General features: G+C 41.1%; 1 protein-coding gene across 12 annotated transcripts in view; it reads right to left on the bottom strand.

The window, feature by feature from the left end:
• Positions 1–1795: 1795 nt before the first annotated feature.
• The window catches only part of COL13A1 (collagen type XIII alpha 1 chain), a 646904-nt gene continuing 634680 nt past the window's right edge, over positions 1796–14019 (bottom strand). For all 12 annotated transcript variants that reach the window (XM_033940521.1, XM_033940520.1, XM_033940522.1 and 9 more), the window contains 2 exons: positions 7377–7415; positions 1796–1931 (listed from right to left, as the gene is read on the bottom strand). In XM_033940521.1, the coding sequence (XP_033796412.1) occupies positions 1929–1931; positions 7377–7415 (42 nt within the window). In that variant the 3' untranslated portion in view covers positions 1796–1928. The remainder of the gene's footprint in view (positions 1932–7376; positions 7416–14019) is intronic.

Raw genomic sequence — 14019 nt, 5'->3', positions numbered from 1 at the left:
TCTCTATAATTTTGATAACTTCTTTTCCTGATGTGCTTCCAGACTTTTACTAAAGGGATATATAAGATTTATATTGCACTACTGTATATGAAGGTACTGTAAGGTCATCACTACTCAATCTGGTTCCTCTACTAGGTTCCTCTGACTACTCAATCTGGTTCCTCTGACGTCGCTCGGGCACTTATTAATAGATTGCAGTAAATCATTATGGTAAAAAAATCTTCCCTAAACCATAAAAAGTAACTTTTTATATAAGGAAAGAAAAATAGATCTCCCTGTTGTGATAAGTTTAGCAGCAATCCGTCCCCATGGGGGGGTGGCCTAAGGGATCTGGCCAATCGGAATCTTAGGCCACTCCCAGTGCATCCCATAATGCACTGCGAATGGGACCTAGGATTCCAGTTGGCCCAGGTGCCAGCCAACATTTTAAGGTAGGGGGTGTTCTGGGGGTGTAGAAGGGGTGGTCCGGTGGGCGGATGTCCATGAGGTTTGGGGGTGGGGGTTCTGGCAGGAGGGGCTGGGCATCCCTCCTGCTGTTGATATACCGAGGGGGGGGGGTTACGGACTGGACATCCCTTCTGCCTGCGATGTTCGGGGGGAGGGGGTGTTCCAGCAGGAGGACTGGGCATCCTTCCTGCCAGTGATCTTTGGGGAGGGATGTGCGGCTGCAGCCGCTAAACTTATCACGGAAGGGAGATCCCTTGCTGCGATAAGCTCAGCGGCCGCATTGGTTTACAATGTAGGCAAGCATTTTGATGGCCTGCATTGTATGCGTCTACTGCAGGCCTAGGGAGGCGCATAGGGCCGCCTAGGCCTACCTAAGGCTACTTTTGGGTCAAGGCACGCCCACGCCCAGCCTCAGGTGAGCTTAGGTGGGCCTACGCACCTCCTTAGGCTCCCGGAGGTGCCTACAATGTAGGGGGCCTGCCTCGGGAGGTTTTTTGAGAGTTATTAGAAACGTGCATTCCATTGGCTGGTTAGGCAGCAGTTGGCCGCCTACAATTGGGACGCCATTTATAGAATTTGGCCCTTAGTGTTTATGGCCTCTCAAATAAGTTTCAGAACTATAACTCATTCTCCCTAGCCAAGGCTTTGATAATTTAACTCAACAATCATGATCATCTCAACACCACAGTCATGTAAGAATGCATTATACTTTTAAATATGAAACTTTGTTTTGTATATTTGATTATTGATTTTGTGTGTTTTGTTTTGAATGCAGCAGCTTTTATCTGCCCCCCCCCAGCTCCCACCTTAAGTCACTGCCTAGTTGGCCCTAGGAATTTTGAGACACCATATGCCACTAGTGGTGGGCCAGGCATCTTTTATTTTGTTTATTGATAAATTTATTTTGCTTATTGATATCATGATTTTGTAGAGATAAATATTATATGAGAGATCTTCAAAAAGTTTCTGCACTTTCATATTTTCGCGGGAAATGGTTGGGGCAGGAGAACTGGTAAGAGGGTGTTTCAAAGAATGTCATGTGACTAGTCAGGCAAGCTGGCTCACCTTGCAGGTAGTGATGTCATTTTCTTTGGCGATATTCAATAAACAGTATTTAAAAAATTAAGAGTGCAAAAACTTTTTGAAGATCCCTCATACTTGGCTTGGCAAATCCAATGTAAAGCTCATGGATCATTAGGTCTGCATCTTTTTGCTGAGCTGCTTCTTTTTGCATCTCAGTGCAATAATTTATTAAGCTCCAGTACTTGTGCACAAATATCATGCAATTATTACAGCTGTATTCTGCAACATCATAGTAACAAAGCATAGACATGGAGTTACACAACATGAAAGAGGAAAACGTCAGTATTTTCTGTACACAAAATAAGTAGCTTTTGACATGATAATTTGTGAAAATGTAAAACTGTATAAAAATAAATATTCTATGTACAAACACAGAGAGCAATCCGTGGTTAGAACCATCACTGCAAAAGAAAACACAGGCACAGGTTAGTTTAAAAATGCAAACCAGTGAGAATCTGAGGCAGGCAAATAGGGGAAGATACAGTAGACTTTTGTAATACACAGTAGAAACATGCTCAACATTTCAGTATATGGTTATAAAAAAAAAGAGAAGGAAGAACAATTTAACTGTCAAAGAACATGGGGGAAGTTATCAATGTAGGCTAATTATTAATTCCAGTTATTTTACCACAAGTTGTGCTATGTTAACACAAGTCTCATTGCATAAAATGGGACCCTGTACAGGAAGTACAGAAAGGCCAAATCATGCTTGTACACAACAAAAGAAAAATCTCTACACAATACTCATAAACATCACAATTCAAATCATCTGTGCTTAAGGGAGGCTTTTAGATTTATTCAGAATATAATAACATTAGTTGATGATTGGGCATCAACTAATTTTTAAGATTGAATAAACAGAAGACCAAATTGGTTTATTTTGGCAATCCAGAAGGTTTTATGGGTAAGAAAACAGTATTGTCTATTGGTGAGATACTTAAAGAGGAGACATCTAGGGTTTTGGGTATTATACTGAATTGTAGTTTGATGTTTTAGAACAAATTTAATGAATTGAGTAAGAGGTGTTTTTTTTTTTTTTTTTTTTCCGATTATGTCAACTATATGCAATATGTTCTGTCCTTTCTACTAATAGTTTTCAAACAATAGTTAGGGCAATTATTTTACCCAAACTGGGATTCTAGCACTCTTTATCATCAGTGGGAGAGAAGAGGACTTGAAAGAAAGAGATACTGGATTACTGGAGTGTTGGAGGGGGGAAGAGGAAGAGGTATACTGGATCGCAGGTGAAGGGGGAGAGGTGCAGATTCAAAAGATGGCCCAGGGCACCAGAGGTCTTTGAGCCAGTCCTGGTTTAGTAGTCTTTGTATGATATAGCTCATTGAGCTTTGTGGATCTCTTCAAAGGTTGCAAAATTGACTGCTAGTAGCTATAATAGATGTTGGTTTTGTGGGTCTGCTGGGGGTATTTTATCTTATATGTTTGTATGAATATGAAGCAGTTTTGGGTTCCAGTGTGTGAGTGGGGTACTAGTGTGTTAGAAATTTGGTATGATTGAGTTATAAAATAGTTAAATGGAGGCTGACTGTTTTACCTCAAAGTCCCTCCTTGAGGGCCGCAATCCAGTCGGGTTTTCAGAATTTCCCCAATGAATATGCATTGACAGTAGTGCATGCATATAGATCTCATGCATATTCATTGGGGAAATTCTGAAAACCCGACTGGATTGCGGCCCTCAAGGAGGGTCTTTGAGATCCCTGCCATAAAGGATTATGATGAGTGCATTTGTTGCTCATTTACCCCTTCCTTTACAAAGCCGCGCTAGCATTTTTAGCGCTGGCCGCTGCAGTAACAGCTTGGATGCTCATAGGAATTATGTGAGCATCGGAGTTGTTACTGCGGCGGCCGGCACTAAAAACGCCAGTGTGACTTTGTAAAGGAGAGGGTTAACTTGTGAATTATGAAACTGTTTACCAAGATTTTGGATACTGAATGGTTTAAGAAGACAAAGACAAAGAACTCATAGTGTGCGATGATAGAACCCATTGGTTGCCTTGGTCGATTCCTAGTGGGAAGCTTAGACACAATTTTTGCTTTCCAAGCACACATAAAAATTTAAATATAACAAATAAAATTAAAATTAATAAGTGAGCAGTTACGAGCTTGCATGGTGCCATAGAGAACCTCTTTTTGGAGTTCATAAAGTTAGAAGTGTGGCGCAGTGGCTAAAGCTACAACCTCAGCACCTTGAGGTTGGGGGTTCAAACCTACACTGCTCCTTGTGACCCCAGGCAAGTCACTTAATTTCCCCATTGCTCCAGATACATTAGATAAGTTGTGAGCCTGCCGGCACAGAAAGGGAAAAATGCTTGAGTACCTGAATAAATTCATGTAAAACCATTCTGAGCTCACTTGGGAGAACAATATAGAAAACTGAATAAATAAATAAAAGGGCTGGGTATCCAGTAAAACTTGAGTGCTCTGCTAAAGGCTTGAAACCCAGAGGAGGGAATTAAAAACAGCTGCTGCTATTGTTGCAACCTTTGGCTGCTACAAATGGCAAAGAAGGTGTGGATAATAAATGTGGAAATAATGGGGGAGAGAAGGCAGAAAATTAGGCAACCTATAATTTTTGCTATCCTTCTAAAAAGGGAGAATTAGAATTCTCACTTACAGTACAATATTCAGTTCAGGAAACTACAGGGCTCATTTTCAAAATACAAAGCCATCCAAAAAATGGCATAAAACAGAAGTAGTATAATGGGTACGCCTCATGTCAAAATGATTGACAGCTGTCAAAGATAAGGATCGACTAATCAGCGTTCACTTCCGGGTTAAGCCATGCCCACTCTCCACCCACACCACGCCAACTCTCCGCCCAAACCCCACCTACTTTCACCCAAACCCCACCCATGCCCCACCCACACCACGCCTGCTTTTCCCTTAGCCCACCCATGCCCTGCCCATACCACATCCCCTCATGCCTTAGATCTTTAACAATCTGAAAAAAAACATGCCCTACCCCTCCCATAGGAATGAATGGTGGTATCTCCGCCCATGCCCCACTCCCATGCCCCATCACCGGAAATGCACTTTCTGATTATGTCACCGGAAATGGGGGCATGTTTGACCCCAGAAATACGCTTTCTGATGATGTCAGCAGAAATGAGAGTGCCTGCCCTACCGGAAGTGCACATTCTGATGACGTAGGCGGAAACAGGGTAAATGAAGCGCTGGAAATGCACTTTTCTGACCATGTCAGCGGAAACAGGGTAAATGAAGTGCTGGAAATAGAAACATAGAAACATAGAAATAGACGGCAGATAAGGGCCACGGCCCATCTACTCTGCCCACCCCAATGACCCTCCCCTACCTTTCTCTGTGAATAGATCCCCCATGTCTATCCCATTTGGCCTTAAAATCAGGCACGCTGCTGGCCTCAATAACCTGAAGTGGAAGACTATTCCAGCGATCAACCACCCTTTCAGTGAAAAATAATTTCCTGGTGTCCCCGTGCAGTTTCCCGCCCCTGATTTTCCACAGATGCCCCCTTGTTGCCACGGGACCCTTGAAAAAGAAGATATCTTCTTCCACCTCAATGCGGCCCGTGAGATACTTGAATGTCTAGATCATGTCACCCCTCTCTCTGCGTTCCTCGAGTGAGTACAGCTGCAACTTATCCAGCCGTTCCTCGTACTGGAGATCCTTGAGTCCTGAGACCATCCGGGTGGCCATTCTCTGATGAGATGGAAATGCATTTTCTGATGATGTTAGAGGAAACAGATTTAATCGAAGCCCCCGGAAATGATGTGGCCAGAAAAAAAGAGTGTCTTTATTTTAACAGCTTTTTAGTTAAAAGACAGGTTGTAAGAGCTCATGGTTAGAGCAATGAACAAGCCGATCGCAAAACAAAAGACATTTACAAATTCTTTCCTGTTTTTTAAAACAGACCCTAAGTTTTAAGAACACTGCACAACCAACTCAGAAGAGAAAAAAGACATACAGCTGCTTTTTTCTTTCCTGGTTTTTAACAGACAGTACAAAACTTTAGTTAATGGCTGTGGGGATGGGCAACACCCAGATTGTCATGGTGATGGCTGATAAGCTGGTTATCATAAGGTTCTTGCAGCTCCTGATAAAGCCAAGGGGGGAGAGGGGGAGGTATGTTTAAACCTGTATGAACATGTCTCTGCCCCCTGGTGTTGTCATAGTGACGTATGCCTTAGATCTTTAACAATCTGAAAAAAAAACCCAGCCCACTGTCACCTAACAGCCTCTGTTAAAAGGCAGAGTTTTAAAACCTATTTTTTTTTTTTTGTTTAGAGCTAAGTTAACAGAGCTGACTGGAACATGATGAAAGAATCTTTATTGAAGCATATTTATTATGATCCAAACGCGGCCGGCAGCTATTAACCCTCTACTTCAAGAGGCTAAAAAGAGCTATAGTACAGTCCGGAGAAAAGATGTAGTGGACTGGGTCACCGGTCAAAACGCATACAATTTACACAGACTGGCTAGAATCCATTTTAAAAGAAATAAAACAATAGTGTCAGAAGTTGACAGCCAATGGCAAAGTGACTTAGTCGACATGTCAGCCTTTGCCCGTTATAACAAGGGTTACAAATATATCTTAAAGATAATAGATATCCTGTCAAAATATGCATAGGCTCTGAGGTTAAAAACAAAAACCGGTCACAAAGTTACCAAAGCCTTTGAAACAATATTTAATTTAGGGCGTACACCTGAAAAACTTCAAACAGACAAGGGTACAGAATTTTTAAATAAGTCTCTGAAGAATTTATTAAAACAAAAAGGTGCTTGCCATTTTGTGACCCATAATGATGTTAAAGCAGCTGTAGTGGAAAGATTTAACAGGACTTTAAAATCCAAAATGTGGCACTATTTCATAGCTCATAATACCTTTACTTATCAAGACGTGCTACAGGCTATACTGCACAGCAATAATTATAGTTTTCACAGAACGATGCAGGCGAGGCCTGTAGATGTGACACCCTCAAACTCTTTGCAGATTTGGAAAACAGTCTACGGCTGTAACAAACGCGGCCCCACCAAGAATCTCTTAAAGAAAGGAGACCATGTAAGGCTTTCAAAAGTTAAAGGAAAATTTGAGAAAGGTTACGAGCAAACATGGACGGATGAGATATTTATAATAAAAGATGTTTTAAACAGGGGTCAGAGAACAACATACAAGATACAGGATTACGATAGCGAAGCTATTCAAGGTTCTTTTTATCCTGAAGAATTACTAAAAGTCAAGCCACTACAGGACAGAATATACCGTATCGAAAAGGTTCTAAAGGTAAAAGGAGGGGGTAAGAACAAAATTTGTCTTGTGAAATGGAAGGGGTGGCCTGATAAATTTAACAGTTGGGTGAAGGCCTTGGAGATTCAAGACATCTGATTTTGTCTTTTGAAGCAACACAGAGGAAAAAAAAATGAATGACTGTGGCTTTTATATCATATCTGCTGTCATTTACTATGTTACTATGTTTTTGAAACAGTGCCCTGCCTTTGTTTAATAGTCATAAGCATAAGAAAACTTTTATAACATATCGGGAAATTGGGTATCATAAAATGTTTCTGCAGTCCTTGTTTATTATTTTTATGTTGGGTTACATTTAAAAACGGCAAGACATTTATCTACTACTCTCTCTAAACTGGTCTTTTACTTATCAGTCAACATATCTGCCTAATATGTAGAGTACATTATATATATCTACTTTTCTCACTGTCATATTTTTTTCTGTTTCATGGCCTACATACATATGCTTCACACATCTTATGTTAGGGGGATAAGGAATCTGCAAAATGCATAACCACAAATGCTTAACGTATAACACTAACAAGCTTCCATACTGTTTTCTTACCTTATTCCAGCAACCCTGCACTGGCAAGCCATCATCACCCTGCAACAGAAGAGGAAGTGAAAGACGTTTTAGAGCACTAAAGAGTTTCAGCAGACTAGCAAGAAAGGGCTACCTACTGTATCTACTGTAAAACATTTCAAATAGGAATTGGCCTAGGAAAATAATATGATGTGTAGGTATGTTTGGTTTTTAGGGGAAGAGAGGGAAAAATGGCTTGTGGGTAATTAAGGAAATGGCATCTAACTTTTGTGACATTTAAACATTTGAATCTTTCCAAGGGGCTTTCATTTTCTTGTGGAACAAGAAAGGAAAGAGGTCAGTTTTTAGTGGGATGTCTACAGAACAATCAGAAATGCCTGATGTACACATTTAAAATTTATTTGTATATTCAGTACGGGTATTGGGGCAATTCTAGAAGTCGGCAGCTGGGTGGCCACATTCCATTATAGAATTTAGCATAACTGAGCAGCAGCATAATTTACATTCAGGTGCCTATAGATACACTAGCCATAGACCAATATGGGTAACTAAATGCAGCAACGGCATGCATAACTTAAAGTATGTTGTTAAGTTATGTGCATCATTGATAGACATGCCCATATCCTACCCGTGCTCCACTTTCTTGCAAGTTTGTATTATTGAAGGAGTCTGGGACTGGTTTTCCTAAGTGTTGAACTAAGTTTTCTCTTTAATAAAATGCTGAATTATGTTTAGCTGCAGACCTAACTCATCTCATGTTCTAGCCTAACTGCACTGGGGGTGTTAGCTTGGGCATTCTAGCTTCTTATGGCTATCTCAGCATACATGATATTGTATTCCGCCCTCTTGGGCATGTAACAGAAAGACCGCAGGGCTTAGATAAGTGACCTGCTAATGTGAGCTTAGCACCAATGATTGTTAAGAAAAGTAACACGTGAAAAGTTTTTTCTAGAATTCAGTTGTATAGCCAGAAGAATGTATAAATATCTCTGTAACTTCCTGGTTTCGGGACTTCTGAAGCCAGCTTGGAACTCAGGAGTCGCATATGTATGCTAATAAACATCTGTGCTTTCTTCAAGTCTCTAAGTTTTGTGGCTTCCCAAAGTGACCTTTCATTATAGCACTTAGGCGCATCCCTTTGAAAACAGTGCTTAGGCACAAACATGCAAACTTTCCCTTTTGTTAGGTATGCTAGGTATGCACATATGCAGTTATAGAATTACCCTTTGTATGTACAATAAATGCCACTGAACAGACAATGATTAGAAAGATGATGGAAGGCTGGCTAGGCCAGAGCAACAGGAATATTCCTGTAGGGTCGCTATTCAGACAACAGCGCTCTGCATTTGGTTGACCACCACTGGCCTTATTCCTGGGTCATGTCTGGGCTTCAGCACTGAATATCCAGTTTTGCAGAGCCAGCTAATGCATAGCTGGTTAAGTGCACTATTCGGCACTTAATCCGCATAAAGATAAGACTAACTTTTATGTAGTCCCATGTATGCACTTAATCTAGCAAGAGCTGAATATCAACACTTAACCAGTCAAATGCCAATGCTGCCTCCTGGAATACCCCCCAAAATAGCTGGTTTTCAGGTCAGTGCTAACTAGTTATTTTCAGCAGCACTAACCAATTGAGTGCTACTGAAAATTAGTGGCTATCCTCAAACAGGTGATTTAACTGGCCAGGAGACATTTCTGGCTGGTTAAATTGCATTGAACATTGACCTGTGTAGTTTAAAATTATAGCAAGATTATCAGGGCAGTGGGTGGCAGGGACTACAGAAGAATCTGATGCTTTGAATGTTTGCTGCACCTGGCAGTAAGGGATGCCCTTGGGCTGAGAGGCAAGGAAGGGGGTATTGCAGTTGTATCCTGTGAAGAGCGAATAAAAATCATCTTTCAGAACATCCACATCCACAGTCTGTTGTTTGTATCCTGTGGTCTGTCAGAGAGGTGTAGGACAATAACAGGACACTTCAAATAAAGTGTGAAGGGTGTGCAGCAGCTAGAGTGCCTCTTAACCACTTGACAGGTATGATGGGGCCTTTTGAAGATTGACCTTCAAGTAGCTGGTGAACAGATACACATGAAAATCTTGTTAAAATACAAAGTTAAAAATCAGTGATGGACGCTTGTAGGCCTTTGCAAGTGGCTTAGAAGAATGTGGCTGTGGTGTTACATTACATTACGTTACATTAGTGATTTCTATTCCGCCATTACCTTGTGGTTCAAGGCGGATTACATAAGAATTGTCATGAAATTAGGTAATACATAATGGGTAATTTGAACATTTTAGATTTGATAAGGAGTAGATAGTATAGTAGGTGAAGCTTGGGATCTGGTCGTGTTAAATAAGTTTTATGTATTTTTTGAAGAGTAGGGTTTTTGTTTCTTTTTTGAAGGTTTTGTAGTCTGGTCAAAGACAGCAGATTGGTGAATTGTCTGTCTAGTTTTGCTGCTCTGGTGGCCATTAGGTTGTCATATAGTTTTCTTCGTTTGACATTTTTGGTTGGCGGGTGTGTGAATAGTGAGTGGGTTCTCCTGTGTCTGGTTGAGGTGGATTGAGTTAGTCGGTTGTTCCAGTAGGTTGGGCTGTCTCCGTTTATAGCTTTAAATAGTAGGCAGTAGAATTTGAAGTATACTCTTGCTTGTATTGGGAGCCAGTGTAAGTCGTGATGTGGTCATATTTTTTTCAGCAAATAGATGAGTCTTAGGGCTGTATTTTGTAATGTTTGTAGTTGTTTTATCATGGATGCTGGGCAGGGGATGTTGCAGTATGTTGCAGTAGTTTATTAGTCCAAGGATTAGAGATTGTACCAAAAGTTGGAATTGTTTCCTGTTGAATAATTTTTGAATTTGTCTTAGGTTTCTCATGGTTGCAAATGATGTTTTTATTATTTTATTTATTTGTGGTTGCATGGTACAGCCTCTGTCAATCAGTGCTCCAAGAAGTTTTAGCATGGGTTGAATGGGGTATGAAGTCAAGTTTATTACTAGGTTTGTTAAGGTTGGGGTTTTGCTGTTTTCTAGGAGGATGAAGTTTGTTTTGTTGGAGTTAAGTTCTGTCATTCATGTTGCTACTATTTCGAGTGTTCTGTGTATTGTGCCTATCATGGTAGGCACTGGATGTTTGAAGGGGAGGAGAATGGTGATGTCATCTGCATAGCTGTAGGAGGTTAGGCCATGTTTGTCTAGGCAGGAACTGAGGGAGGCTAAGTATAGGTTGAAGAGTTTTGGAGACAGAGGTGATCCTTGGGGTACTCTGCAGGGGTTGGACTATGGTTCTGATTTTTCTTTGTTAGTTTTAACCCTGTAAGTTCTGGATTGTAGGAAGCCTTTAAGCTTTTGACTGCACTAATGCCATTGTGCCATAGTTGAGCAGCATAAGGTCACATGTGATGATATCCATGAACACTTGAAAAATACAGACATTTCCACGGAGGGGAAGAGATAGAAGGACTCGGTAGCTTTACCCCTCATGAAATAGCACTACAATTCAAAATTGCTTGGGATTCCTTCTCCGGTTGTTCAATGTATTTTGTTTCTGCTATAGAGGTAGACCTGTGTAAACAGATTGCTATAGTAACTGTTCACTGAAATTTAATGGTTTTACTGTCGTATGATTGCAACTCAGACTGATGCTTTTAAATATCAGCAGCAGTGGAGATCAACTGCTTTTACATCTAAGCAGCAATGAGACCAGCCACAACCACCGAGAGCACTCAGACCCGATCCTACCAAGAGTGTGAACTCTTCCCCCCCTGCAATCCGCTAAGAAGATCGACTGTCGGTTCCGGGCGGCTTTCCCGCAGAGGAGAGAATCCTGCATTCACCGTGGACCTCATCTGGGGCAGCCTCCTTGGAGCGGCTGGGGCACGGGCAGTGTGTCTGGGAGGGAATGCATGGATGGGAGAACATCGCAGGGGAGGAGACATAGGCATCCTGGGACTGTCGGCCAGAAGAAGCCCTTTCTGGATACGTCAATCGCTCCTCCTAAACTTACTTGCTCCACTTCATCACTGACGCTGACCCATTCTGCTTCTATTCCTTTCTCTCCTCTCTTCAACCTTCCAAAGTATTTAGATCAATGCTGTCTTTTTAAAATGTTTATTTTATTTTTATTTTTCCTCTAACTCTACTTTTCACTTCACTATTACCCTCCAGGTACTTTAGTTAGATTGTGAGCCTTCGGGACAGTAAGGGAATTTTCCAAGTACCTTTCTTATTTCTAATCTTAATGTATATTTTCTGTAAACCGCTTAGAACCTAACAGATGTAGCGGTATATAAGAAATAAATTACATTATATTTACATTACATTACATTCTGTAATTACATATTAAGGGGTGAAGTTGTCAATGTGGGTCACTGGTAAGATGGGTTATTTTAATTTTAACCCAACTATTAATAACCAGAGGGCTCTTTTACTAACGCTTAGCACATGCACTAAACTTTAGTAAAGGGTCCCCTGGGTCTCGCTGCATAAAAAGAGACATGTGATAAAACAGCCCAAGTTAGTATTAAAATAACACATCTTAATGGTAGCTCATATTCATAACTTCCCCCTAAATCTCTTATTGCCACCAGAAGTATAATGCTGTAGTCCTAGTCTTGGAAATGATGGAAAAGATATGGGGTCAATAGTGAATGAATATACAGAGAGCTGGCTCACATAAAATCACAGAATTGCTAAGAGTATGGGTCATGAATTTGATATACTACTTTTCTGTAATACAATTGAAATGGTTTACATACTATGTACCGATACTTTCTCTGTCCTTGATGGGCTCACAATTCTAATATTTTTAGGAAGGGTGGAGAGAGGGAGTGTTTGTGGAGGGGGAGTGTGGGAATGACAGGTGATTGTATGGAAGGTGCTGTGTTTCGGGGAGGGGGGAAGAGGTATAATTCAAGGAGCCAATGAAAAGTTCCAATCCCATGAAACAAAAAAATGTCACAAATAGTGTGGAATAACTTGTGAGTTTCATGGCCCCATATCATTCTCTTCTTGGTTGGGCTAAGAACTTTTCATTTACTCCTTGCATTACACCACCATCCATGCAATCACTTGTCATTCCCCACCAAGATGGCACCACTCCCTCTTACTGTGCCACTGTTTGCCCAACAACTTTGGCCACAGTATGCAGAATCAAGCCCTTAGGGCCAGATTCTGTAATTGGCACCTAAAAAAGATAGGAGCCTAAAGATAAGCACCTGTAATGTAGGCCAGGGGTTTAAAGGCCTACTTTATAGGCACTTAAGTCCTTTAGAGAATCATGCCTCATGGCATCTAAGTCTTTCTCCATCCCTAAACACGCCTACTTTGGTGTAAGATGCATATCTTTTGTAGAAACATGCCTAAGAAGTTAATAATAATAATAATAACAGTTTATATACCGCAGGACAGTGAAGTTCTATGCGGTTTACAATGATTAGAAAGATACTATAAATTGAATGAAACATACATAGTTAGAGATTAGTGGCTAACAGTTTACGGGATCAGATTTAGGGGAGAGATTGTGATGGGAGCGATTGTACAGATTCGTTACCTAGGTAATTCAAGAACAGGTATGTTTTTAGGTGTTTCCTAAATTCACCATAGTTATTTGCGTGTATAATTAGTTTTATCAGGTCTTTGCCCCATAAGGCTGCTTGATACTATAGAAGTTGTTGATGGTGTCTCTTAAATTTACATCCTCTAGCCGATGGGGAAACAAACTTCAGGTGTGTACTTCTCTTATATCTGTTGGTTGAGAAGGAGAAGAGGCCAGTTATGTATTTAGGGGCTAGACCGGATAGTACCTTGAAGCAGAAACATCCCAGCTTGAACTTCGCATGTGCCTCCATTGGCAGCCAGTGCAGGAGTCGGTAGGAAGGGGTTATGCGATCGGACTTCTTCAACCCAAAGATCAACCTGACTGCCGTATTTTGTACCAGTTGTAGTCTCTGCATGTTCTTCTGAGAGATTGCCAGATGGGCAATGTTACAATAATCGAGATGGCTTAGTATTAGGGATTGTACCAGAATTCTGAATGATGAAGCATCGAAGTATGCTTTAATGGACCTAAGTTTCCAGAGAGTAAAAAAACCCTTTCTGACTAGGGAGTCCACTTGGTCTTTCATGGTTAGGCCTTGGTCCAGTATTACCCAGAACCTTCATTGTAGTTTGAATAGGGTAGCTGAGATTGTTGATGTATAGTGGTGTTGTAGTGACAGGTGGGTGTGGCGAGGCTATGAAGAATTTAGTTTTTTCTGAATTCTGTGGTCCATTGTTCCATCAGGTTTAGTGCTTCTGTTGCCATAGGGGTGGATTCAGAGGGAGAAGTAGTTAATGGGATAATGATTGTAAAGTCATCTGCGTAACTGAATAATTTTATACCCCGCAGGGCCATCTGCATGCCTAGTGATGACATGTAGACGTTGAAGAGCAGTGGGGATAATGGAGATGGGTTTCTCCAGGTTTTAGAGAGGTTGTAATTGAAACGTACTTGATAGGTGCGGGATGTAAGGAATCCTCGAAACCAGTCAAATACATCTCCTCTGATGCCGATTGCGTCTAAGCATTGTAGCAATTTCTCATGATCCACCAAGTCAAAGGCCGAGCTCATGTCAAATTGCATGATTAGGGTGTTATGGCCCTTGCTGAATAAGGAGCGTAAGTA

This window comes from Geotrypetes seraphini, chromosome 4, assembly GCF_902459505.1.
Source record: "Geotrypetes seraphini chromosome 4, aGeoSer1.1, whole genome shotgun sequence".
In the NCBI taxonomy this organism is placed as follows: Eukaryota; Metazoa; Chordata; class Amphibia; order Gymnophiona; family Dermophiidae; genus Geotrypetes; species Geotrypetes seraphini.
Note: the sequence above shows the minus strand (reverse complement) of the source record. Positions and strands in the feature narration are given on the sequence as shown.